Below are 26933 nucleotides of genomic sequence, written 5' to 3'. Positions count from 1 at the left end.
CGCCCGCCGCCCGCCGGGGCTCTCTGGCTTCGCCATGCCGCCGTGGGGCGCCGCCCTCGCGCTCATCTTGGCCGTGCTCGCCCTGCTCCGCCTGCTCAGCCCGCGGCTCCGGGGACCCTGGGGGCGCGCCGTCGGAGAGGGGACCCTGCCGGGGGCCCAAGACCGAGACGACGAGGAGGCGGACGGCGGAGCCCCCGGGGACCAGTTCAGCGACAGGAGCGAGCCACTGCCAGGCGGGTGCAGCCTTGTCTGCAAGCCGTCGGCCCTGGCCCAGTGCCTGCTGCGCGCGCTGCGGCGCTCGGCGGCGCTGGAGCCCGGCCCGCGCTCCTGGCTCTCCGGGCCCCACCTGCAGACCCTCTGCCACTTCGTCCTGCCCGTGGCGCCTGGGCCTGAGCTGGCCCGGGAGTACCTGCAGTTGGCGGACGATGGGCTGGTGGCCCTGGACTGGGTGGTGGGACCTTGTGTTAGGGGCCGCCGGATCACCAGCGCCGGGGGCCTTCCTGCGGTGCTTCTGGTGATCCCCAATGCGTGGGGTCGCCTCACCCGCAACGTGCTCGGCCTCTGCTTGCTCGCCCTGGAGCGCGGCTACTACCCGGTCATCTTCCATCGTCGCGGCCACCACGGCTGCCCACTGGTCAGCCCCCGGCTGCAGCCTTTCGGGGACCCGTCCGACCTCAAGGAGGCGGTCACATACATCCGCTTCCGACACCCGGCGGCGCCGCTGTTCGCGGTGAGTGAAGGCTCGGGCTCGGCGCTGCTACTGTCCTACCTGGGCGAGTGCGGCTCCTCCAGCTACGTGACAGGCGCTGCCTGCATCTCACCCGTGCTGCGCTGCCGCGAGTGGTTCGAGACTGGCCTACCCTGGCCCTACGAGCGGGGCTTTCTGATCCACCAGAAGATCGCCCTCAGCAGGTGGGTAACGGAGGCCGCAGACCAGAATGGAAGGAATAGAGGGCCTGAGCTGGCTAAGAAACAGAAACAGCTATGCATAGCATTGGAACAAACAGGCGTGGGCTAGTTTGGGCAAAGTTCTCTGAACGCATCTTCCAAAGCCTTCCAAATCCTGTAATCTAGACAGAACCGGGGAAGCGGGTTTAAAGGTCATCGGTATTACTGTGCTAGAGCAGGGACTCCTGCCCCGGCTCCTTGCCTCATCTCAGCACCCCCGGCTGTATCCTAGCAATTTGAGCACCTGGCCCACGACAGCAGAGATACCTGACATTTACCACTTAGCCTGCAGCTTGACAACTCAGCAAAGAGCACTCCGGAAGCCACTGCAAACGATTATCTGCCCAGAATGTTTACTCACAGTCTCTAAGCCTGGAGGTGACAAGAATCAGAAATATGGTAGCATTTGAGGCCAGGTGCAGTGGCTCCCGCCTGTAATACCAGCACTTTGAGAGGCCAAGGCAGGATGATCACTTGAGCCCAAGAGTTTGAGACTAACTTGGGCAACATAGGGAAACCAGTCTCTACAAAAATTTCTTTTTTTGATTAGCTGGGTGTGGTGGCATGCATCTGTGGTCCCAGCTACTCAGGAGGTGGAGATGGGAGGATCACCCAAGCCCAGAAGTTCGAGGCTGCAGAGAGCCTTGGTCAGGCCACTACACTCCAGCCTGGGTGACAGAGCTACACCCTGTCTCAAAAAAATATATATATATGTATATACACACACAGACACACACACACACACACAGGCATTTATTAAAATTATTTATTTTATTTATTTATTTATTTTGAGACAGAGTCTCACTCTGTCACCCAGGCTGAAGTGTAGTGACATGATCTAGGCTCACTGTATCCTCCGCCTTCTGGGTGCAAGCTATTCTCCTGCCTTAGCCTCCCAAGTACCTGGGGACTACAGGCGTGCACCACCAAGCCCAGCTAATTTTTAATATATTTTTTGGTAGAGGTGGGGTTTCTCCACGTTGGCCAGGCTGGTCTGGAACCCCTAACCTCAAGTGATCCGCCTGCCCCAGCTTTCAAAGTGCCAGGATTACAGGTGTGAGCCACCGTGCCCAGCTCTTTGTTTGTTTGTTTTTTGAGGCAAGATCTTACTCTGTCACCCAGGCTGGAGTGCAGTGGCGGGATCACCACTCATTGCAGCCTTGAGTTCCTGGACTCAGGTGACATTCCCAGCCTGCACTCTGGCTTTCTTAGGAGAGGGCAGAATGAGGTCGAAGTCATTATGGCAACAGTGTGGTGTAGCAGAAAGACTTGGGGTGTGGGGGTCAGACCCCCACCTCAGCTTCCCGAGTAGCTAAGACTACAGGCACATGCCACCATGCTCGGTTAATTTTTGTATTTTTTGTAAAGATGGGATTGTGCCATGTTGTCCAGGTTGGTCTTGAATGTCTGGACTCAGGGAATCCACCTGCCTTGGCCTCCCAAAGTGCTGGGATTACAGGTGTGAGCCACTGTGCCTGGTCAGAGATGAACATCTAATTTCAACTGAGGCTGGATTGAGCTACTCAAAAGACGGAGCTGCCCATCCTGGCCTCCTTGTCAGAATGCCAAACCCTCTCCAGGGGGCTAGAAACAGCATAGATGTTCTCTGTTACCCAAAGCAGTTGCTCTGAGGCCCCCATTTAGGAATCCACCCAGTAAATTACAGACTCAATTGCTTCCTCTGCCAGGCAGCACACTCTGTAGGAATATCTACCCCAGTTATACCTGATCAACATCACACTCATGTGACATTACCAGGACAGGATGTTAGTTTAAAAAAACAAACATAGGCCGGGCACGGTGGCTCAAGCCTGTAATCCCAGCACTTTGGGAGGCCGAGACGGGCGGATCACGAGGTCAGAAGATCGAGACCATCCTGGCTAACACGGTGAAACCCCGTCTCTACTAAAAAATACAAAAAAAACCTAGCCGGGCGAGGTGGCGGGTGCCTGTAGTCCCAGCTACTCGGGAGGCTGAGGCAGGAGAATGGCGTGAACCCGGGAGGCGGAGCTTGCAGTGAGCGGACATCGCGCCACTCCACTCCAGCCTGGGCAACAGAGAAAGACTCCGTCTCAAAAAAAATAAATAAATAAAATAAAAAAATAAAAACAATGAATGCAACCTAAAGTCAAATATGAATGATTAGCAGACGTGTCACCTGCTGGTTTGGATACTCTGAGCCAACAAGTTCTAGGAGCAGTTCAGGAGGTTACAGTTCATAGCAAGTTCTCTACAGAGGGCCAGAATTTGCGGTTAGGAGGAGAACTGTCAGCAGCTGTGAAGTCAAATGCTGCCCCTAGGGCACATCGGCAGGTGCAGTGATGCTGTGAATGACAGGCCTAGTGGGCACCGTCTTCACATAAGAAGGAGGGAGGAGGAACCCATTGTTGTGCTGAGAAATGCCCACCCATGTGGCTGGATCTTCCCACTTCCCTAGAGAAGCCAGACACCTGCATTTTATGTGAAATCTTCTAATTTTATTATTTTATTTATTTATTTATTTATTGAGACAGAGTCTCACTGTCACCAGGCTGGAATGCAGTGGCATGATCTTGGCTCACTGCAACCTCTGCCTCCCGGGTTCAAGCGATTCTCCTGCCTCAGCCACCCGAGTACCTGGGACTACAGGTGTGCACCACCACACCCAGCTAATTTTTGTATTTTTAGTAGAGCTGGGGTTTCACCATGTTGGCCAGGATGGTCTCGATCTCTTGACATTGTGATCCACCCACCTCAGCCTCCCAAAGTTCTGGAATTGCAGGCGTGAGCCACCGTGCCTGGCTGATTTTATTATTTTATTTTATTTTATTTTGTTTATTTTTTTAAACAGGGTCTGTGTCACCCAGCCTGTAATGCAATGGTACAGTCATAGCTCACTGCAGCCTTGACCTCCCAGGCTCAAGCAGTCCTCCCACCTCAGCCTCCTGAGTAGCTGGGACCATAGGCTTGAGCCACCATAACAGGCTAATTTTTTTTTTTTTTTTTTTTTTTTTTTTAAGAGATGGGTTTTCGCCATGTTGCCCAGGCTGTTCTCAAACTCCTGGACTCAAGCAATCCACCCACCTTGGCCTCCCAAAGTGCTTGGATTACAGGTGTGAGCCACCGCAACCAGCCTTATCTGGTTTTAAATGATGGCCATGAAATGAAATTTTTTCAAAGCCCTAAATGGCCAAAGAAAGCTTCTGTGGCCAGATCTGGAATGCGGGCTGTCTCTCTATCTCATCTGCTGTCACCTGATGTTCTCATTCTTCCCTCTCTTTCCCACCTTCCCCACCCAACAACTCGCTGCCAGGTATGCCACAGCCCTGGAGGACACTGTGGACACCAGCAGACTGTTCAGGAGCCGTTCCCTTCGAGAGTTTGAGGAGGCTCTCTTCTGCCACACCAAAAGCTTCCCCATCAGCTGGGATACCTACTGGGACCGCAACGACCCCCTCCGGGATGTGGACGAGGCGGCCGTGCCTGTGCTATGTATCTGCAGTGCTGACGACCCCGTGTGTGGACCCCCAGACCACACTCTGACCACTGAACTCTTCCACAGCAACCCCTACTTCTTCCTCCTGCTCAGCCGCCACGGAGGCCACTGTGGCTTCCTGCGCCAGGAGCCCTTGCCAGCCTGGAGCCACGAGGTCATCCTGGAGTCCTTCCGGGCCTTGACTGAGTTCTTCCGAATGGAGGAGAGGATGAAAGGGCTGAGCAGGCACAGAGCTTCCTTCCTTGGGGGCCGTCGTCGCGGGGGAGCCTTGCAGAGGCGAGAGGTCGCTTCCTCTTCCAACCTGGAGGAGATCTTTAGCTGGAAGCGATCATACACAAGATGAGAGACCTGGCCCAAGAACCCCCAAGTCCTGCAAAGAAAAACAGAGCTGGGCAAGGGAGAGTCCTGGAAAGATGGGGTGGACTGAACGGAGGGAGCTCCGGCTCTGTGCTCCTCATTCAGTCCCTCTCTCTTAAACTGGTGCCTTGAAGGAGATGGAATGCCCTGCGAGCCTGCGCTCACTTCATCCTCAGCAGATCTCCTGCCTGGCCTCTGCTCAGCATATCCCTACTCATCCGGTCAGCAGCGGAGTGTTCCAGTCACTGTCTCCTATCACTGACATCACAAGCCAAAGGATGGCACTTTTTCAACCCATGGACACAGGAGAAAGTGCCCTCTTACTGGCAGTGACTAGAGGGATGAGACGTTTGTGTATGTCATAGGGCAGTGACCCCGATTCTCAAGCTGGAGCCACTTGATGTCATTAGGACAGGATGTTTGTGTCTCGGCCCCACTTCCCTCATTTGCTCTGTGGTTGTGGCGCCCTGCTTTGACCGAATGCTCTGGCACCTGCGGCAGCAGGCTTGTGTGTGAGAAGGGCGGCAGAGGCAGTGGGGCTGGCTGGTGAGGGCCCAGCAGTTAGAGAACGTGAACGTCCATCTCAAGGAATGTGAAGGTCCAGTCTCTCAGAGGAGCTCTGCAAGTCCCAGCTGGGAATGGGGCTGACCTGGCCCCCAAGCCTCACTGAAGAGATCCCAAGGGTATTTTACAAATAGGAAGCGCTCTCATGCAGGGTCTGAGGGCTTTGCTAGACCATGATTCAAGGAGTCAGAATCTTGGCTACCCTACATGCTCCCTCTGGCACCATTTCAGGGGATTACTCCAGAGAGCTGCAGCCAGAGCTGTTTATCTCCTGAGATGTGGACTTTCTCTAAATCAGGAAAAGTACAAACCTCGTAACTTAGGTGTTTTCTAGTTAGTTGCTCCCTTTTCTGATGCTACTACTGGCCTCTCCCTTTCCAGAGCCAGGAGACACATCTGGGACCAGAGGAAACAAAAGCACCAAGAGGTTGACTAGAGCTGACCAGTGATTTACAAATATTTCACATTACAATGTTTTGTCTGCTCAGTTATTCAAAAGGCCATCCCTTTAAAGGCAGAAAAGCTTCCTCTTAGATCTGGCCACTCAGCAACTAAGTGGGTATTTGGTTTTATGAAGAATAATGCTGAGGACTAGAGATAGTACATCAGAGATAAGATACAGTATACAAGTTGATCTAAATATTCTGGTTTGGATTAGGCAATTAAAATTTTTTTGGCAACAGGACATATGTTTCCATGTGTTGCTAAGATTCAAAAACTTTACCCTGAAGTTTTATTTTAATCGTCATTGAGAAAGAGGGCTCCTGTTCTGACCTCACAAACAGCAAAGCAGTTGTAAAGAAGAGAGCTGCTTATACCAAAACCCACATCCCAAGACTTGGCATAAAGGTATTCCTGAGGCCATGATTTCAGGTTTGGATAATCTTGCCCCAGCCTTGTTCTTCTAGATCAAATCAGAAGAAACTTTGAAATAACTCCAAGAATCTGCACTGAAATGTAGACAACACTCGATTGTCTAAGGCACATTATCCTGTTGTGAAAAATTATCTCCCTCCTGGCAGGGAGCTGTGGTGCACACCTGTAATCCCAGCACTTTGGGAGGCCGAGGTGGGTGGATCACAAGGTCAGGAGATCGAGACCATCCTGGCTAACACGGTGAAACCCTATCTCTACTAAAAATACAAAAAATTAGCTGGGCGTGGTGGTGGGTACCTGTAATCCCAGCTACTCAGGAGGCTGAGGCAGGAGAATGGTGTGAACCTGGGAGGCAGAGCTTGCAGTGAGCCGAGATCGCACCACTGCACTCCAGCCTGGGTGACAGAGTGAGACTCCATCTCAAAAAAAAAAGAAAAAAAGGGCCAGGCACGGTGGCTCATGCCTGTAATCCCAGCACTTTGGGAGGCCGAGGCAGGTGGATCACGAGGTCAGGAGATCGATACCATCCTGGCTAACACGGTGAAACCCTGTCTCTACTAAAAATGCAAAAAATTAGCCGGGCGTGGCGGTGGGCGCCTGTAGTCCCAGCTACTCAGGAGGCTCAGGCGTGAACCTGGGAGGCGGAGCTTGCAGTGAACCGAGATCACGCCACTGCACTCCAGCCTGGGCAACTGAGTGAGACTCCGTCTCAAAAAAGAAAAAAAAGAAAAAAAACACTTCTTGTTTCTCCTCCTCCACATTCCTCATCTGACTTTCTTTTGCCATTTCTAAGCAGGATAAATAAAAAGGAACTGAAATTACAGAAGCTGTTCTACTGCTTGTGAACAACAGCCTTGGTGTAAGGCTTGGTGAGGGATATTTACTGCCATCTGGCCATCCCCTACCACCAGCTGCCCTCCACATCTGAAACAGTAGGGATTTCAGTTAATTAGGGTCTTGCAGTCCCAGTTGCCCTGCAAAATGGGAAGCAGCCTAGTGGTTTTTAAACCCTAAAGCTTAAAGAGTCCGTAAGGGTGAAAATCTGCATCGTTTCTCTAGAAACTATCCAGATATCGCAGGACTCTGGTTCTTCAGGAGAATAGCTTTTGGATAAATAGGGTTGGTTTTCCTTTCCCTTTTGATAGGAAAAAAAGTTTTCCAGGGAGAGAAATGTATAAACTTTGTAGTTACAGTGTGAAGAATGGCAGAATCAGCCCCAGTTGAGGTTCCATTAATTCCTTTGAACCCTGAACTCCAGTGACCTGAAACCTAAAGTATTCCTCTTCCATGGCTCTTGTGCTAGATGCACCCACTGCATATCCCAAGAACATTCTCTCATTTTCCCATTACTACTTGAAGACTAGGGCTGAAATGCCTGTTTTGTTTGTTTGTTTGTTTGTTTGTTTTGCTGAGAAAGTGTAGTTTCTGTTCAAGCAGGGAAGTTTGGATAACCCTGTCCTTTAGCCTAATGATTCAAGAATCACACAGGTGAATTCTGCTTTGGTAAATAGCTAATTGTGTGAAGCCAGCTGGAGGAGCCCCAGGCACACTGTTCTACGAACGGGTGGCCCTTGAACAAAATGGCAAGTTATGAGTTTGAGGAAGCAAGAAACAAACAACAAAACCAACCAATAGGCGGGGCACAGTGACTCACACCTGCAGTACCAGCACTTTGAGAGACTGAGGTGGGACGATCACTTGAGGCCAAGAGATTGAGACCAGTCTAGCCAACATAGCAAGACCCCATCTCTAAAAAAAATTCAATTAGCTAGGCATAGTGGTGCACCCTATAGTCCCAGCCACTTGGGAGACTGAGGTGGTAGCACTGCTTCAGCCCTGGAGGTCGAGACTTCAGTGAGCCCCTCCCAAACATCTAAGAAGTACCACTGAGGTGGACTTTGCAGGTGGTGGGTCTTCAGTGATCTTCAGGCCTCATTATTTGCTTGCCTCCTTTTTGGTGTCCGTTATTTACCAACATCTTCAAATGGTAAGGTTAAAAAATTAATACAAATAAGGAAACGAGCCAGGTGCAGTGGCTCACTGCAAAGTGCAGTAATCCCAGCACTGTGGGAGGCCGAGGCATGCAGATCATTTGAGTCCAGGAGTTCAGGACCAGCCTAGCCAACATGGTGAAACCCCATCTTTACAAAAAATACAAGATTAGCTGGGTGTGGTGGCACATGACTGTAGTCCCAGCTACTTGGGAGATTGAGGTGAGAGAATCGCATGAGCCTGGGAAGCAGAGGCTGCAGTGAACCAAGACTGCGCCACTGCACTCCATCTTGGGCAACAAAGCCCTGTCTCAAAATAATAGTGAAAATAATAAAACAAAAAGCCAATGACTAAAGGGAGGCATTAATTCAGAAGTGGCAATTGAGTCCTCTGTCTCTAGCCATGGATCAGAATGCGGAAAGCAGACAACTGCTTCTGAAAGTTTCTGTGAGTTCTAAGTTCTCATCTCTGATATCAAGATTGTGCTAAGCTATAACTTAATTCTCATAATTTAGTATTTTATGTATTTATATATAGATTTCCAGGGTGGCTTGGCTGGAGACGACAGTTGAAAAACACAGCACTAAATTCTCTGAGAAGCCATCATCTCTGTTTTGAGTGACAATATCCTAAGACTTGGATACTGATGAAAAGAGGCCTTGGCCGGGTGCGGTGGCTCACACCTCTAATCTCAGCACTTTGGGAGGCCGAGGCAGGCAGATCACCTGAGGTCAGGAGTTCGAGACCAGCCTGAGCAACATAGAGAAAACCCCGTCTGTACTGAAAATACAAAATTAGCCATGCATGGTGGTGCATGCCTGTAAATCCAGCTACTTGGGAGGCTGAGGCAGGAGAATTGTTTGAACCTGGGAGGTGGAGGTTTCAGTGAGCTGAGATTGCACCATTGCACTCCAGCCTGGGCAAGAAGAGCAAAACTCCATTTCAAAAAAAAAAAAAAGAAGAAGAAGAAGAAAAGAAAAAGAAAAAAGAAAGAAAGAAGGGAAGGGGAGGGGAGGGGAGGGGAGGGGGCCTTGGCCAGACATGGTGGCTCACACCTGTAATCCTAGCACTTTGGGAGACTGAGGCAGATGGATAGCTTGAGTCCAGGAGTTTGAGACCAGCCTGCCTGGGCAACATGGTGAAAACTTGTCTCTACAAAAAATACAAAAATTAGCCGTGTATGGTGGCGCATGCCTGTATGCCCAGCTACTAGAGAGGCTGAGGTGGGAGAATCACTTGAGCCTAGGAAGTTAAGGCTGCAGTGAGCTGTAAACATGCCACTGCACTCCAGCCTGGGCAACAGAGCAAGACCCTGTCTCAAAAAAAGAAAAGAGAAAAGGTCTCAAAACAAGGAAGTGTCACCTTGACTTTATACATAACCTCAGAACCACCTAGAGTCAGAAACTCTTCTGTATTCATCTTCCATCCCAAACCACAAGATCCTTTCTCAATCCGTCACCGTTAGTAATGAATGCCGAGGTATCTTCCTTTAGAGATGAACTTTAGCATGAATTCCTCTTCCTGCTTAAACAAGCTGATACACTTGGCCACTCTGGTAGAACTTGGTAACAATGCCAATAAAAGGAGTATTTGTGATTTTTCAGTCAAGCCACAAAGGATGACACCAGAAATTGCTTTGACTCATTATCACAATTTGCAGATATAAGATTGCATTCAGGAAGGCTTGAGAAGTTGTATATAGGGAGTGTCCAAGTACTCAGAGACGAAATGAATGCCCCAGGAAACAGTAAGTTTCCTTCATCGTCAGTGGGATATTCCCACTGATAATCCCATGATTATTATCCCATGATTCCCATGATAATTCCATCATCAGTGGGATATTCAAGCTAGACTGCCCCTTGGCACATATCATGGAGAGAACATGTGGCAAGAAATGAGGATGAACTAGATCAGATATCCAGTTTCTTCTCCTCTAAGGTCTGTGAATTAAAATAAATAATGCTAATGATCTTAGTGTGTGTAACAACTTAAGGTGGGTTTCTGGACTCAAGGATCAGAAAACCACAGACCTGACCAGGATCCTGGGAGTTGAGAGATAACATACATTTTAATGCCCTGCTATAGTGACCAGAGTGAGTGTGTGTGTCTGTGGCTTTTGTTTGCTTGTTTAAGGTCTTGCTCTGTCACCTTGGCTAGAGTGCAGTGATGCAATCTTGGCTCACTGCATCCTCAACTTCCTGAGCTCAAGTGATCCTCCCACCTCAGCCTCATAAAGTGATGGTACTACAGGCATAAGCCACCATTCCTGCCAGAGTGTTTTATTTTGTTTAGAGAAAGGGTCTTGCTCTGTCACCCAGGCTGGAGTGCCCAGTAGTGTGATCATGGTTTACTGCAGCCTCGACCTCCCGAGCTCAGGTGATCCTCCTACCTCAGACTCCTAAGTAGCTGGGACTACAGGCACACACCACCATGCCTGCCTAATTTTTGTATTTTTTGTATAAATAGGGTTTGTTACTATGTTACTCAGGCTGGTCTTCAACTGAACTCCTAGGTTCAAGGGATCTGCTCACCTCGGCCTCCCAAAAACTTGAGATTATAGGCGTGAGCTACTACACTTGGCCTCAGAATATATTTTTAAGATATACAATGATTATGCTCTAGTCACAATTGCGCAGAGCTAAAGTTTTGAAGGTAAAATGATACTTAATTGAAACAATAAGATACTCATGCATCAAAAGTAAGTCTCTAGTCCCTGTAGTCTTTCCTTGTAATAATGCAATACCTTGCCTTAGTATTTAGTATGATTGAACAAAACATTTCTCTCCAACTTATTTGTCTCTGAATAGTAAATCAGTCTCCCTGTAACACTGGAATGTTACTATTTTTTAAATCTCCAGAAACAAATATGTGCTGTTTATCTTCTGAAGTCCTCTGTGTACTAAGCCATGCTTGCCTGCTGTGGCGTTTAGCAGAGCCTCACTGCACATTCTCTATCCACTGGTTGTTGCCTCACTTTTGTAGATCTAGCCTCGTGTGGCCTAACACTAACCAGTAGCATCTCTGTTTAATCAGTAACCAGGCCTCCTGTTCTGGGCTAATAATTTCCCAGCAGGCGTACAATTCCCTGATAATTGATGGTACCTACAACAAATACATTATTCAGTGGACAAATGGTGTTTGTGTGTTGATAGGATACTGAAGTAATAGTTTGGAGATGTGGGTTCCAGTTTCTACTTCATCGATGACTTAAGTGACCCTGAGAAAGTTATTTTATGAGTTGTTCCATATGAAAAGACTGGGAATGTGTATAGGCCTTAATTTATAAGGTCTGTTAGGATATAATGAGATAGTTAGTAGCATACGGATCCCATTCTCCAAGACTCTATTTAATTCCTCAGCCAGAGCTCAAAGACCTCCATGATGAAGTGGCATCTGCTTTCAAATCACAATCTTTATTCTCTGATCAACATCTTATAAGGCTAAGAAGTTCCAGCTGTTAATTGCACTGCAAAGTTGGGAAGGGCCTGGAAGAGCAGCACCTTTGAGCCTCATAGGTTGGGTTTGGGTTGCCCAGTTGAGGGCAAACTCTCCCCATCCCCACCCCCATATATGTACACACGCACTGATACCATGTCACAGCTTATCGGTTTCAAATCAATTTTGGTCAAAAACCGTCTGCATTTCTATTTCTTATAAATGAAGGTCAGAGAGGATGTGACTTTTAAGATCTCACAGTTAGTGATGGGGCTAAGACCAGACCCAAATTAGTGCTCTTTATGCCATATGTTATTTGCCTTTTCCTAATCACTGTCTGAGATGGTACTAAACAATGTTCATTTTGAACTCCAAAACGTAAAGGATTTTAACAAAAGGGTGGGGGTTTCAGGGAATCTCTCTTCAGAGCTGCGGGGTGCACAACTGCATGAGGGGAGCCATGCACATTTATCTATAAATGGCACTCTTTAAAGTTCACTGCACAGCCTGCACAGAGCTAACACCCTCAGCAGCCTTTTTCTCCCTGTATCCGTTAAGAACAAGTATCTGAAAATAGGGTGGCAAAAGGTAAAGTTATTAATTGCCCAGGATACATACAGGAAGACCCTGATTCTGCAGCTGACATCACGTGATGTAGGTGATGGCATAAGGGCTGTGAAGCTAGCTGATTAATTTTTTTTGTTTGTTTTTTTGAGACAGAGTCTTACTTTGTTGCCCAGGCTGGAGTGCAGTGGCGTGATCTCAGCTCACTGCAACCTCCACCTCCTGGGTTCAAGCAACTCTCCTGCCTCAGCCTCCCGAGTAGCTGGGACTACAGGCACACGCCACCACACCCAGCTAATTTGTGTATTTTTGTAGAGATAGGGTTTCTCCATGTTGGCCAGGCTGGTCTCAGACTCCTGACCACAAGTGATCCACCCGCCTTGGCCTCCCAAAGTGCTAGGATTATAGGCATAAGGCACTGTGCCCGGCCTCCCATGACTAATTTTATGTTTAAATTTCTTTTACAATCAGGTAGGATAGATTGTAAATTCTTTTTTTTTTTTTTTTTTTTTTTTTTGAGATGGAGTCTTGCTCTGTCACCCAGGCTGGAGTGCAGTGGCTGGATCTCAGCTCACTGCAAGCTCCGCCTCCCGGGTTCACACCATTCTCCTGCCTCAGCCTCCTGAGTAGCTGGGACTACAGGCGCCCGCCACCATGCCTGGCTAGTTTTTTGTATTTTTTTAGTAGAGACGGGGTTTCACCGTGTTAGCCAGGATGGTCTCGATCTCCTGACCTCGTGATCTGCCCGTCTCGGCCTCCCAAAGTGCTGGGATTACAGCCGTGAGCCACCGCGCCGGGCCAGAATCTTTTTTTAGAGACGGAATCTCCTTATGTTGCCCAGGCTGGACCCCAAACTCCTGGGCTCAAGCAATCATCCCACCTCATCCCATCCTACTCCCGAGTAGGGGGAACTATAGGTGTGAACCTCTATGCCGCAGAAATCTTGTGTTTTAATCCCATTGAGTTACTCCAAATTCAGGTGGGTATATTGAAAATACTGGAGATGAGGTCTGGGGTCCAATTCTGGCTCTGCAAGGCAAAGTCTAGCTCTGACACCCAGGCTGGAATGTAGTGGTATGATCACGGCTTACTGCAGCCTCAACCTTCCAGGCTCAAGCGATCCTCCCACCTCAGCCTCCCAAGTAGCTAGGACTACAGACATGTGTCACCATGCTTAGCTAATATTTTTATTATTTTTTTGTAGAGATAGGGTCTCACTATGTTGCCCAGGCTGGTCTCAAATTCCTGGTCTCAAGCAATCCTTCCACCTCAGCCTCTCAAAGTGGTATGACTGCAGGCATGAGCCACTGCATCTGGCTGCCACACAGCTGTTTGAGGCAAGCAAATTAAACACTATATAAATGTTAATCTCAAAATAGTTTAATATCGACATCCTAGGAGTTAAAAAACTGCCACTTTAAGTCTTCTTTTCAATATGGTAGGTACCCTAAATTATACTTTAAAAAATGGTACTTAAAACTGTTTTCTTGGTTGGGTGTGGTGGCTCACGCCTGTAATCCCAGCACTTTGGGAGGCCGAGGCAGGTGGATCATCTGAGGTCAGGAGTTCAAGACCAGCATGGCGAAGATGGAAAAACTCCCTCTCTACTAAAAATACAAAAATTAGCTGGGCGAGGTGGCACACACCTGTAATCCCAGCTACTTCAGAGGCTGAGAGCCACAAGAATCACTTGAACCTGGGAGGCACAGGTTGTTGTGAGCCAAGATCACACCACTGCACTCCAGCCTGGGTAACAGAGAGAGGCTGCTTCAAAAACAAAAAACAAACAAAAAACCCAAAAGCTATTTTCTTTTTTTTTTTTTTTTTTTTGAGATGGAATCTCGGTCTGTCACCCAGGTCACAGTGCAGTGGCCTGATCTTGGCTCACTGCAACCTTCGCCTCCCAGGTTCAAGTAATTCTCCTGCCTGCCTATGCCTCCTGAGTAGCTGGGATTACAGGCACCCGCCGCCTGGCTAATTTTTGTATTTTTATTATATATTTATTTAATTTTATTTTGAGATGTGGTCTCGCTCTGTTGCCCAGGCTGGAGTGCAGTGGCACAATCTCAGCTCACTGCAAGCTCCGCCTCCCAGGTTCACGCCATTCTCCTGCTTCAGCCTCCCAAGTAGCTCGGACTACAGGTGCCCGCCACCATGCCCGGCTAACTTTTTGTATTTTTAATAGAGATGGGGTTTCACCGTGTATTTTTAGTAGAGATGGGGTTTCACCACGTTGGTCAGGCTAGTCTCAAACTCCTGACCTCAGATGATCTGCCTGCCTCAGCCTCCCAAAGTGCTGGGATTACAGGTTGAGCCATCACGCTTGGCCATATTTTCTTTTTAAATTAAAAAACATAAATCCCAGCCCCTAAGCATTTCCCCCTCTGAATTAGTCTTCTGACAAAAAAAAAGTCACAGGGTTTTTTTTTTTTTTTTTTTTTTTTTGAGACGGAGTCTCGCTCTGCCGCCCAGGCTGGAGTGCAGTGGCCGGATCTCAGCTCACTGCAAGCTCCGCCTCCCGGGTTCACGCCATTCTCCTGCCTCAGCCTCCCGAGTAGTTGGGACTACAGGCGCCCGCCACCGCGCCCGGCTAGTTTTTTGTATTTTTTTAGTAGAGACAGGGTTTCACCGTGTTAGCCAGGATGGTCTCGATCTCCTGACCTCGTGATCCGCCCGTCTCGGCCTCCCAAAGTGCTGGGATTACAGGCTTGAGCCACCGCGCCCGGCCTAGGTCACAGGGTTTTAAATAGGACTTGATTTGATGGCTTACTGCCCCCATACAGGGCTAAAATGTGATTTTTCAAATCTAGGGAGATAAGCCCAGATAAGACTACCTTTTGAGGCTTTGTGCAAGACCCAAGGGAACTGCTTACATTTATGGCTCCATGTATCGGAGCTGTAGTTATGCAGACCACAAGGTATAAATAAAACTTAAAAACTTGGATCAAGCAGTCAGAATTTCAACTAGAATAATCTCACACCCAGAACACAATAGGCCACTTCACTCTGGGCAGACAGGAGGCAAGCCAATTAGCCTAGAGGGTTTATGTCTTTTTTTTTTTTTGACGGAGCCTCACTCTGTTACCCAGGCTGGAGTGCAGTGGCACGATCTCAGCTCACTGCAACCTCTACCTCCCGGGTTCAAGCGATTCTCCTGCCTCAGCTTCCCAAGTAGCTGGGATTACAGGTGCCCGCCACCACACCCAGCTAATTTTTCCATTTTTACTAGAGACAGGGTTTCACCATGTTGGCCAGGCTGGTCTCGAACTCCTGACCTCAGGTGATCCACTGACCTCAGCCTCCCAAAGTGCTGGGATTACAGACGAGAGCCATCACACCCGGACGAGGGTTTATATCTTTATCAGATGGTACACTTTTACCATCTGAGTGGTAACCCCATTTTTGTAACCCCAACATTCAGCACACTGCCTAAGGTTCAGTAATTATCCAACAGTCACTCAACAGAAAGAGTTTATCTTCATGGGAATAAAATTGCTTTAAAAAACTGGACAGACACTGTGTACTAAAATTACTTTATTACAGTTGATTTTTTTAAACATTTCCTTTGCTATGATACAAAGGATACTTACAAACAAAATATTACATATGACCTTGTTTTCGCTCTTATGTTCTGACAACTTGGTAACAGCTTTAAATGCACGATCTATACAATTAATACAGGTTATATATGAACTATAAGGTATGCTGAACCAGAAGAATACTGACAATATACTGTACAATAAGCCTTACCAGTTAGTGCTGTGGACCATTTATACCAAAAGGAAAATGCACATCTGTACAGTCACCTTTACCAGCTGGTGCTGACAGAAAGGGAGAGGCTTCTTCCCCAAAGCAACCCTTGATAAGCCTCCACTGTGAGCGTCTGTTTGGTCCAAAAATCGAGAGGACAGTGTGTATTTAAAATTAGTTATTGGTAAAGTGGTAGAACATCACACTTTCAACACGATACTCTCTCAAAAAAATATCAGTCCCAGTTTTAAAAGACCACAAGTTCTTTGTCCACTATGAAAACCCTACAGGCTCAAGGGTTTTGGGAGATGAGAAGATGAAGGCTGCCAAAAAAGGAGGCAAGAAACCAAGCCAAAATCTAGGTCTTGCAAAATCATCATTTTTCCCTTCACCAAAGGGAACTAGAAATGTACAAATTCATTGATGAACCTCAATGATAGCATATCAGTTAGCTGATAACCCTCATTTTATCTGGACCCCTGACTTGTGGGAATAACTGAAATACATTGTGGATAACAGATACCACTTTTAGAAAAGAACCTCTTGCTTAGTTAACATATTCCCTTTAGCCACCAGAGCTGGTCCTGGGCTATTACAGGTGTGCATTCATCTCTCAATGGTCTACTCAGAAATGATAAGGTTACAGCTTTTTTTCTTTTCTTTTTTTTTTTTTTTTAAATAAAAAAGCAATTGACCGAAGCATTTTCTTTTTTTAGGTAAATAGCAAAAATAAAAATAAAAACCAACCCTGGCATTTGCACAAATAATGCAAATGGAGTGATATGGCCTTTAAGGAAGGGGTTAGTAGAAAGGAAGACGGAAGTGAAGAAAATCCAGAGAAAATGATGTACTAATTTCTTTCTTTTAAAAAATTTCTACATGTGCAAAAAAAAAATCATGCTGTTTGAGGAAAACAAAGGGAAATGAGTACATAAAACTAAAAACATAAATACGTTTGGGTGACTGGTAAAAGTAGAAACCAACCTGGGTTACAAAAAGGATTATACATTCAAGATGCTCTTAAACCCAGTGGGATAACTTATGTTAAAACTGTGTTAATAGTTACGTTAGAAATCTCAAGTTTGTTTTTAAATCTTCACAATACAAGCAAAGCTGTTTTAAAATATACACTATACATATTTCTCATAGTCTCTTCAACCTCATTAATGCGCATTAGGCTTTTTCATATACTAAAACAAGGGGGTTCTGAAAGCTAATTTGCTTATAGTAACCCATCCATTATTTAAATGGTTGTCTTAAGTTTTAAGTGGGCTAAAAAACTTTAGCAGACTTACATAAATAGGATTTAGCAACACAAGTGTTAATTTAAAAAACTCTAAAGCATTTACAAATTATCAGATTGGAACAGTCCGGGGAAGTTATGTGCAGTATACTTTAAATGTTATTTACATCCAACCATTGCTTTTGTAAAAATTTCCCTAAAAAAAAAAAAAAAAAGATTTGGAGAATTAACCTGTTCTAGCAGAGAAGGATCGAAAAAGGAAAGGTAAAATGGGAACAAAATTATCTTCTAATAGAAACCCCACACACACATCCTTCTCTTTTCTTGGATTTTACTCAATGAAACCACCTGCAACTCCTAACAGGCTCATATATAAGGTGTCAAGGTGTGATAAAATACCTTTGCAGATAAATTACTGGCCTTAAGAGGACTTTTTTTTGTTTGTTTGAAATGTTTTCCCACCTTGTGTCTCTGGCTTGGATTATTCTTGGACGCATGTAATTAATTGGAGGGGCATTCCTAAGTAGGCACAATTCCCATTTAATGTGGAATAAAAGGCATAAAATGCTGTTATGAAGAAGGGTGGTGGTTTCTTTGATATTGTGAAATGCAAAGAAGGACAGCAGCACATTTGGAATGGGAACCAAAAGAGAGCTGTCTGGCAATACACCAGGACAGCCAACATCTTGATAAGTTATATATACACTTGTCTATGACAAAGGAAAAAGGGTTGGAAGGGTTCCAATAGCCTCTGGGTTTTTGGATACGTGCCAAACGGTCACATAGACCACCCAGAATCAGCAAATGTTGGGCAGTTACCTCCTTTAAAGTCACATAATTCACTCCATGACCATGTGCAATTTATGGTAACTATGTTCATGCCCAGGCAATGTATTTGGGGCTCAGAAAAAGCAAAATGTGCCACTGAGAGAATCCTGTTCCCTATATAACTGGTCTTCATGCTTTCAAGTGGCCCTAATACACCTTGGATACTAAGCCAAGCCATGCAAAAGCAAAGAGCACACACTTTTCATTAACACTGGTATCTCATTTCTAAACCACTGACCTCAGAGTTGCCATAGAAACATATTAACACGAGTACTGAAAGCATACAACTGAGAGTTCATGGATTTCTAAGAAATGCATTTCCCTCGTCTATGTTCATCAGCCTTTAATACTTTGGCTACAAGGCATATCAGAGAAAGGGAGGTTAAATTGGGTAATGACAAAAGAACATACGTAATGTTCCAGAAATGGGATCAATGTGCCAGCAATAAGCATAGTTCATTTCATTTGAAAATTCAGTTAAAGAGCCCAATAAACAGTTCCAAACCATTTTATCACCTGCATAATTTACATAAACATTAAAACACTTGCACTTTATAGACAAAACACACTTTTGTAAACATGGCCACTGGGGGAGAGAGGCTCCCTACCTCATTCATGATTGACGACATGTGATCATTTATATTAAATAAAGTTATTTCACTGCAAAAGATCTCAAACCTGACCAATGATTAAGCTTTATTTCCCCCTGTTTAACAACATTTAAGTATTAATTCTAAAAATGTCACCTAGGATGGTTTCAGGGTTAGATGCTAGGACCACAACTGGTAATGACAGCAACTTCTCTCTAGCTGGCACAGACCTATAAACTTTAGTACAAAAACAAAAAAATACAGAAACTAGGTCAATTTGTTAGCTACATATTTACAGATAATTACATGATTTTTCACTCACAAGTGCTAAATACTTTGAGTGAAACAAAACTGTGCAGGTTGAATTACCCGTACTTTGGGGGGAATTCTGGGCATCAAGATACCCTTTTTCATTCATTCAAAAGTCTCATCTTCTCTCCACTTTTTCATGACAAACTACCTACAGATGTTCAGATTAGTATATCCAGTGGGCATCCTGGTGTTTCAGTGAGGATTAACCTTTTTCTCTACTTAAAGAATTCCTTGTATATTTAAAAACAAAACAATACAATACAATCACACAGACATATATACAAAAAAAAAAAAAAAAAAAAAAAACCCAAAAAAACAAACAAACAAAAAAACCTCTGAAACTTCAGAAAGTTTAGATTGCTGGGAAACAGTTAACAGTGACGGTGACATAGTAAATGGCTCCCCAGTTTTAATTCTCTGCCTTTATTTTCTTTAAAGGATATCTATCTTTGGGTGGGTAGGAAGTGCAAGTTTAAGAAACCCACAACAGGCAGATAAGGTGCATGCTAATTTATATATTTCTTATGATTTAAAGACTACTATTAAGCCAGATGGAGTCTCTTCCCTTGTATGAGTGAAATTTTGGAAATCTGAATACAAACAAGGAGGAAAACATTAGTCAACATGACTTTAAAGGAACTACCAGAATTCAGCAGAAAATATAAAAGTACAATAAAGGAAGAGTTCTCAGCTTCACTTTCTTTTTCTAGACAGTGTTTAATAAAACTTACTTCTTTACAAATTAATAGTCATTTCCAATGCAGACCTATTGTAGTGATTTCATAAAAGTGCAGACAACATAACCAGACACAGCAAAACAGACTTCAATCAGTAGTCCTTGCATATAAGAGGCAAGTCTGCTAAGTGTACAGCCAACTCTTCATCCTTGAAGGAATCTGAGGATGGGAAATTTCCAGTTCTTAAAAACTAAGAGTGAGTGAGTCTCTTTTAAAAGGCAATGCTACAACCTGGTTGTGGGCACTATCATGTTAGATGGGGGAAAACAAAATAGAGAATTTGTTTTTCTTCAATAATGGTCTGCATTTTGGTAAACAGCTCAAAGATGACAGCCCAAGTTTTGACACTGCTCTTAGAGAAGGCTCTTTTCTATCTAAGACAAGAGAATATCTTCTTCCATCATTATAGGAGATTCACACTTATATACCTTAAACATACTATTTTTTGACTTGAATACACAAGACACTTCACATTGTGAGCATAGGACAAAACGCAGGGCCATTTAAACCTCCAAGGAAAAAGTTCATGTGTTGGGGCAAATCTCTACTTGAATAGTAGTGGCTCAGAAGTGGTGGAAGGTGCACAAAGAACTTACTATTAGAGCAAGCAAGAAGAGGCAGGTAAAGGGAGAAAGCCCCTCACCCAATACCAAATCCTTCTCTCCCAGTGGCCATTTCCTGTTGACGTTACAGTTTAGGAGAATCTTAGATGTTTTAGCAGTAATTCCTTTCTTGGCTGTTTTGATCCTCAGCAAAGTATATAATTATTAGTATTAATGGAGTAAAAAAAGTAAGAGGATCAATGGTATCACTACTAAGAAATACATACAGAAAGCACAAGAAGATTGTGTGATGTATTGGTTTTTTTTAATCATCTTTGCAGAGGAATCACCACCAGTGTTCTTACTTTCCATGGTTCATCTCTCTCTGCATTACTTATCTTTTATTGCATCACAACACAAACTCACAGAAACACTAACCGGCTCCTTCCCCAGCACCATTTTACTGCATTGCAACTTATGATTCCAAATTTTATTTAACGTCCTCTCCACTCACACAAATGCCAAGAGGGGATTAAAAAGGAAAAGACTGCATCTAATGACGACCTTCTCATAAATATCAACGCAGAGTACACATTCTTAAGAAACACATGCATTCTTGCCTTAACTGAGGACTGAAATAACAAAACCAAACAAAAATAACAGAACTTTAAGTGCCCTGATGGAAATGTACAGTATGAGTTACATCCATCCATCTATCTATACACACACTTATATGTATATACAATATATACATACAAATGATAATAGCTGTGCCAAAAATGTGCATATTTAACACAGTTTTAAAAAGCCAGTAGATCATGGTATAATACAATTTATTTCCACTAGTGAATGGCACAAATGGAGAAATGCAAAGGAGGTGTTTCAAGTACAATGAAGTCATTTTTCACAGGTGAAAATAAATAGTATTATTCCAGTGTCCAACACAATGTATTCTATAAAAGTTTAAAATGCCAGACATTTAGTATTTACAGAAATAGAAAGTCACTAAAGTCTGCTTTATGGTCTGAAAAAGACACTCATAGAGTTTTCAATTTTTGAAAAGGGGGTGAGAAAAAAATTGGTGGAGGTGGGAGGGAGTGTCCAGGATAGTTTCTTTAGTGTACTGAATGTTTGCCTGATGTCTAGGCAACCAAATATCATAATGACTATGCTAAAATGTTCCATTTACCAACAAATCCTTGACCTAGAGTATTAAGCATATTACACCAGTGTGTGTGGCTTCAAATGTAAGACTCTTTATCTGTAGGTATTGAAATGGCAAATAAGAATTGCAGCTCTGAAAATATAATATAAACACATTTTTCAGATAACATTATACAAACAAAAATACTTCTGGATACTAGAATTTGGGGTTTGAGCTGACTTCAATAAGGGGAGGAAAAAATATGTGCAAAGGGAAGGGAGCTCAATTTGGAATAATATATTTCAAAGTATGTGGCTTTGCATTTTTAAAATGCTAACCAAAAAAATGGGAGATAGAGTGACACCAAGGAACTTTTTACAGCCAGCCTCTGGATACCAGATATAGCATTTACAACTTCTTGATATGCTACACAAATTTTCCACACTTTTAATTTTCTTAAAGACATATAGTGAGTGAACACCAACACTGGGAAGGAGGTAGTGTTAATTTGATCAAATATTGATATTTGCCCACTGATTCCCCAGAAAGTGCTTGCTCTTTCCCTAGGATATCTCGAAACCTTTCCAATTTTTCTGCTACAAGCTTTACTCTGTGATGGTTCCTACCATGTATGAGATTCCTCAGAAGCTAGATCTCACAAACATATACAAACCAATTAATTTGAATCATTTTTGTAAACTATATATATACTTTAAAATTAACTTAATGGTAAAATCCAGGCAGAGTCATGATCTACATGTAAAACAGGTGGCCAAATAATTACATAAGATAAAAAACCCTACTGGAGATCTGAATGGACTCAGTAACTCAATTTGACTTAAATTTAAGTCCACAACTGGACTTTAAAATGTACCACCAGTAGTATTTTGGGTTTGAAAGAGTTTTGTATGCAAAACTAATCTGCTTCCCTATTCCACCCATCCAGTAGTACAGAGCAGCCAGATCTATGAATAATTTTTAAGGGTATCAAATTATATTTTTGATATTTTATTAAATTCTAAAGCTCTCTCTTATCATTTGACACCAAATACGTAGATTTCTCAATTTGTTGGAAACACTATAATACCTGAATGCAAAAAAGATACTGAGACAACCAAAAGCCCCTTTCACTGATATTTTAAGTACATGTCATATTTACCTAAAAACTGGTGACCTGGAGCGTGGCCGAAAGGACAACACATAAGAGTGCTTCTTGAAACACTGCCTAAAATTTTGTGTGAACTCTATGGTGATTTTGGTTTTAAAAACATTTACATTAAAACATTAATTTCCTTCCAGTTTCCTGAATCTCAGAAACTCCTACAGGCGAGGATTCATGGCAACTCGACTGACATACCTGGGGAAGACTTAAAATTTGGTTGAGAAAACCAGGATTTCAACAGCGATAGATTGATTACTATTTGGTCATTAGTTTGGTCTAGGCAGAGTGCCACTGAGAGGGACTTAAGAGAGTTCTACCTTGGAGCCCCCTGACTATAGGAGAAGCAGGATCCAGAGTTAGCAGCAAGGATTCTTCAAGACAACTTGGAAGGGAGCAGGACAGTAACTTGTAAGAAACTCTGATTTGTCATTGAAAAGGATATTTTTCTTCAAGTCATACTCACAGCTTCCTACCCACCTCCAACTCAATTTCTATACAAAAAATGGAAAACCAACAAAACAACTGACTTTTTAGCATTGGGTTCATCCTTCATTGTACAACAAAACAAAACAGAACAAAACAAAACAAAAACAAAACAAAACATGTGCCCCCTGAAAAAGAGTTAGCTTTCGTCAAGAGATTCCCTGACCACTATAACTTACTTTTACTTTTTTTTCTTAATTGGCCAAACTTCCTAGTTCCTTTTCAGTAGTACTTTAGCACTGAGGCTTGAGACTTGTGGAAGTGGTGTTTCCTATTGTGTGATGTTAACTTGATGCCAAATGGCCACTAAGCCTCAACGAACTAGAAGTTTGTAAAGTACTGCAGCAATGAAAACAGCAATTAAAAATAGAGGACCTGCACATGCAGCAAAATCTACAGTGGTGATGAGGATTAGTCAGCAGCTGGTAAAGTCATTGGCTCAGTGACTCCTGGTTCACTGTGGCAACTAAACATTTAAATAATTGGCTATTCTACTTGTAAACAGAAAATCACATAAGCCAAAAGGAGATAATAATTATGTCTATGTAGTGTGATGAGAATTTCAATAGATGGCAATTTGCAAATATGGCATCATTCAAATACCTCTGGCATTTGATTTGTATTGGCTATATGTCTTTCTTTTTGTACAAACAAAATAAAAGTACTGTTTGGGGTCTTGGGCGTTATAGAGCTTAGCTAGGATGAGATATCACAGTATAAGCAACAAAACATCAGGACATGTAAGCTTCACCTCACTCTGCTGCGGGACATACCCACCATATGAACTTTCTGGGCCCCTCTCACCCTTCTGGTCTTCCCCATTGAAGGCTCACAGATTTGTTAATGCAATCCACACAACTTATGATCTCCTTAAGTACCCCCATCTTATCGTAATACAAAGAAGGCACAACTGAATGGACAAAAATCACTCACAAGCCTATGAAGCATTCAGGAAAAAAAAAAAACTAGGTTGTTTTCTACTCTCTGAAAAAGTCAATGCAGTCGTTTAGTGTTCATGGATTTCTATACTTGATCTTAGCCAAAAGGCCGAGAAGTAATGTGTTCATGGATTTCTGCTTCCTTTTTTTAGTCCAAATGAGGCTGAGAAGTCAGATCAATTTAATAACAAATAAATATATTAGTGAGGGGATGCAGGTGTGTACCAGTAATAACTTATTTCAACATATGCTGCCTGCTGTGAGTGGCTCATAAGAATTTGGGATATGGGATAAAAAGGCTTTACATCTTTTCAGAAACTTCTTACGATACAGACACCCAAAAGTGATAACTGAAGCCACTTTGCTGTGTTTTATTTTTGCCGTGTTCAGAAAAATCCCCTATCTAGCCAATTATTTCCACCACATGCATAATATATGTGTATATATGTATATATATATACACACACATACACATTTATTTTTAATATCAACTCCACTTTTCAAAATTTCCCCAAAAGTTAAAAAAACAAACAAACCCGGCAGCCAAGTACTATGACATCCCAATTAGTAAACACAAAACAGAACGCTTTACAAAAATGAATAAAATATACCATATGCACTCAGCTTCCACACTGTAGTACCCAAGTGAGGAGGCTGCTGTGACGATGTCTGTAGGCAGTTTCTTTTGGCAGACAGCTCCAGCGGAATTGCCACTCTCAATTATTAAGTTATGTATAAGACATGTGTGACCCATTGGATATTTGTGAAGTGACACTCGTGCTTCTGCTCATGCCCTGCTCCGTCCGTCCCCCAGAAGCTGTCCGCCTCAGAGCCTGGGGGCTATTGCGGACTCCCATACTGCTACCTCGAGGTACCCCTTGCATTGGCCCTGAGGGGTGACCCCATGGCTGGGGTCCACCTTGCATTGGATGGCCCCAAGCTTGTGGTGGGCCACCCATGGGATGACCCCAGTGAGGTCCTGGACCCCCAGTAGGGTTGTGTGACCAACCAGAAGCTCCTGGGTAGCTGTGGCTGAATGCCTCAGGGGAGAGATTAGAAAGGACCATATTACTAAAACCTAATCTCATGCTTTCAGAGTCAAAAGCTTCAATCTCTCTGGCTTGACGTTCCAACAGGCTTCGTATTCGTTCTGTGCGCTCATTCTGCAAAGCCAACATCTCTTCTTCAATCTGTTGGAGATTGGACGAAGGAAGAAAAATGAGAGCCAATTTATTTTTTTTAAGTCTATAAATAAAGGAAGTAATAATCATTCAGCTTTGAAGTGGCTATTTTATGGATGTACATTTGTCCATGAGTTTCAAATTTTATTTAAATTTTTCCCTTTATTAAAAAATTTTTAAAGTTTTTATATATTCAGGGGGTACAACTGCAGATTTTTTTACATGCGTGTATTGCGTAGTGGTGAAGTCTGGGCTTTTAGTGCACCCATAACTTGAATAGGGAACACTATACCCAACAGGTAATTTTTCATCCCTCACTCATCTCCCACCCTCCCACCTTCTGTAGTCTCTAGTGTCTATTATTTGACGCTATGGATATACATTTAAAAATCAAGGCCGGGCGCGGTGGCTCACGCTGGTAATCCCAGCACTTTGGGAGGCTGATGCAGGTGGATCCTGAGGTCAGGAGATAGAGATCATTCTGGCTAACATGGTGAAACCCCATGTCTACTAAAAATACAAAAAATTAGCCAGGCATGGTAGTGGCAGGCCCCTGTAGTCCCAGCTATTCGGGAGGCTGAGGCAGGAGAATGGTGTGAACCTGGGAGGTGGACGTTGCAGTGAGCCGAGATCATGCCACTGCACTCCAGCCTTGGCGACAGAGTGAGACTCCATCTCACAAAAAAATAAAAAACAAAAAATAAATAAAAATAAAAAGAGATGTCCCTTAGGAATCAGGGAATCAGTATAATTTATATTTTTTAAATGTGTAAAATCAAGTTGTTGTTTTTTTTCCCAAGACGGAGTCTTGCTCTGTTGCCCAGGCTGGAGTGGAATGTCACTGTCTCAGCTCACTGCAACCTCTGCATCCTGGGTTCAAGCGATTCTCTAGCCTCAGCCTCCCGAGTAGCTGGGATTACAGGCATGTGCCACCACATCCAGCTAATTTTTGTATTTTTAGTAGAGACGGGGTTTCATCATGTTGGCAAGGCTGATCTTGAACTGCTGACCTCAGATGATCCTCCTACTTCAGCCTCCCAAAGTGCTGGGATTGGGGATTTGCGATAATAGGGGAAATTTAGACATGCATTTAAAAATTATTATGAATTCTGTTAGATATCACAGTGGAATTATGATTCCGTTAAAGTCAAAAGTCCTATCTGGGTCAGGCGTGGTGGATCACGCCTGTAATCTCAGCACTTTGGGAGGCTGAGGCGGGTAGATCACTTGAGGTCAGAAGTTCGAGACCAGCCTGGCCAACATGGTGAAACCCCATCTCTACTAAAAATACAAAAATTAGCTGGGCGTGGTGGCACACGTCTGTAATCCCTGCTACTTGGGAGGCTGAGGCAGAATAATCACTTGAACCTGGTAGGCAGAGGTTGCAGTGAGCAGAGATCACACCACTGCACTCCAGCCTGGGCAACAGAGTAAGACTCCATCTCAAAACAAACAAACAAACAAACAAACAAACTGAACAAAAATTTTTTCATGGGAAGCAAATACAAATAAAAAACTGCAATAGAATGGGTTAAGATATTTGTAAGGATACTACAGAAATAAAAAATGTATCGAGGCCGGGCATGGTGGCTCATGTCTGTAATCTCAACATTTTGGGAGGCTGAGGCGGGTGGATCACTTCAGGTCAGGAGGTGAGACCAGCCTGGCCAAGATGGCGAAACCTTGTCTCTACTAAAAATACACAAATTAGCCAGGTGCGGTGGCTCACGCCTGTAATCCCAGCACTTTGGGAGGCTGAGGTGGTCAGATCACTTGAGGTTGGGAGTTTGAGACCAGCCTGACCAACATGGA

General features: G+C 44.1%; 3 protein-coding genes across 7 annotated transcripts in view; 1 reads left to right on the top strand and 2 right to left on the bottom strand.

Annotated features, from left to right (window-relative positions):
* TP53I13 (tumor protein p53 inducible protein 13) overlaps positions 1 to 26933 on the bottom strand; it is a 343577-nt gene that overhangs the window by 6502 nt on the left and 310142 nt on the right. Inside the window, exon 1 of one of the 2 annotated variants that reach the window (XM_050763345.1) lies at positions 770 to 848. The exons of the other annotated variant lie outside the window; for it this stretch is intronic. The gene's annotated coding sequence lies outside the window, so the exon portion shown is untranslated. Of the gene's footprint in view, positions 1 to 769; positions 849 to 26933 lie in introns of those variants that run through there. 2 annotated transcript variants of the gene reach the window in all.
* On the top strand, positions 2 to 6062 carry ABHD15 (abhydrolase domain containing 15). Its single transcript, XM_050763334.1, has 2 exons — positions 2 to 912; positions 4241 to 6062. The coding sequence occupies exons 1-2, from the start codon at positions 35 to 37 to the stop codon at positions 4764 to 4766; spliced, it is 1404 nt and encodes a 467-aa protein (XP_050619291.1). The 5' UTR covers positions 2 to 34; the 3' UTR covers positions 4767 to 6062.
* The window catches only part of TAOK1 (TAO kinase 1), a 164494-nt gene continuing 153289 nt past the window's right edge, over positions 15729 to 26933 (bottom strand). For all 4 annotated transcript variants that reach the window (XM_050763307.1, XM_050763308.1, XM_050763309.1 and 1 more), the window contains one exon: positions 15729 to 25130. In XM_050763307.1, the coding sequence (XP_050619264.1) occupies positions 24669 to 25130 (462 nt within the window). In that variant the 3' untranslated portion in view covers positions 15729 to 24668. The remainder of the gene's footprint in view (positions 25131 to 26933) is intronic.

This window comes from Macaca thibetana, chromosome 16, assembly GCF_024542745.1.
Source record: "Macaca thibetana thibetana isolate TM-01 chromosome 16, ASM2454274v1, whole genome shotgun sequence".
NCBI lineage: Eukaryota > Metazoa > Chordata > Mammalia > Primates > Cercopithecidae > Macaca > Macaca thibetana.
Note: the sequence above shows the minus strand (reverse complement) of the source record. Positions and strands in the feature narration are given on the sequence as shown.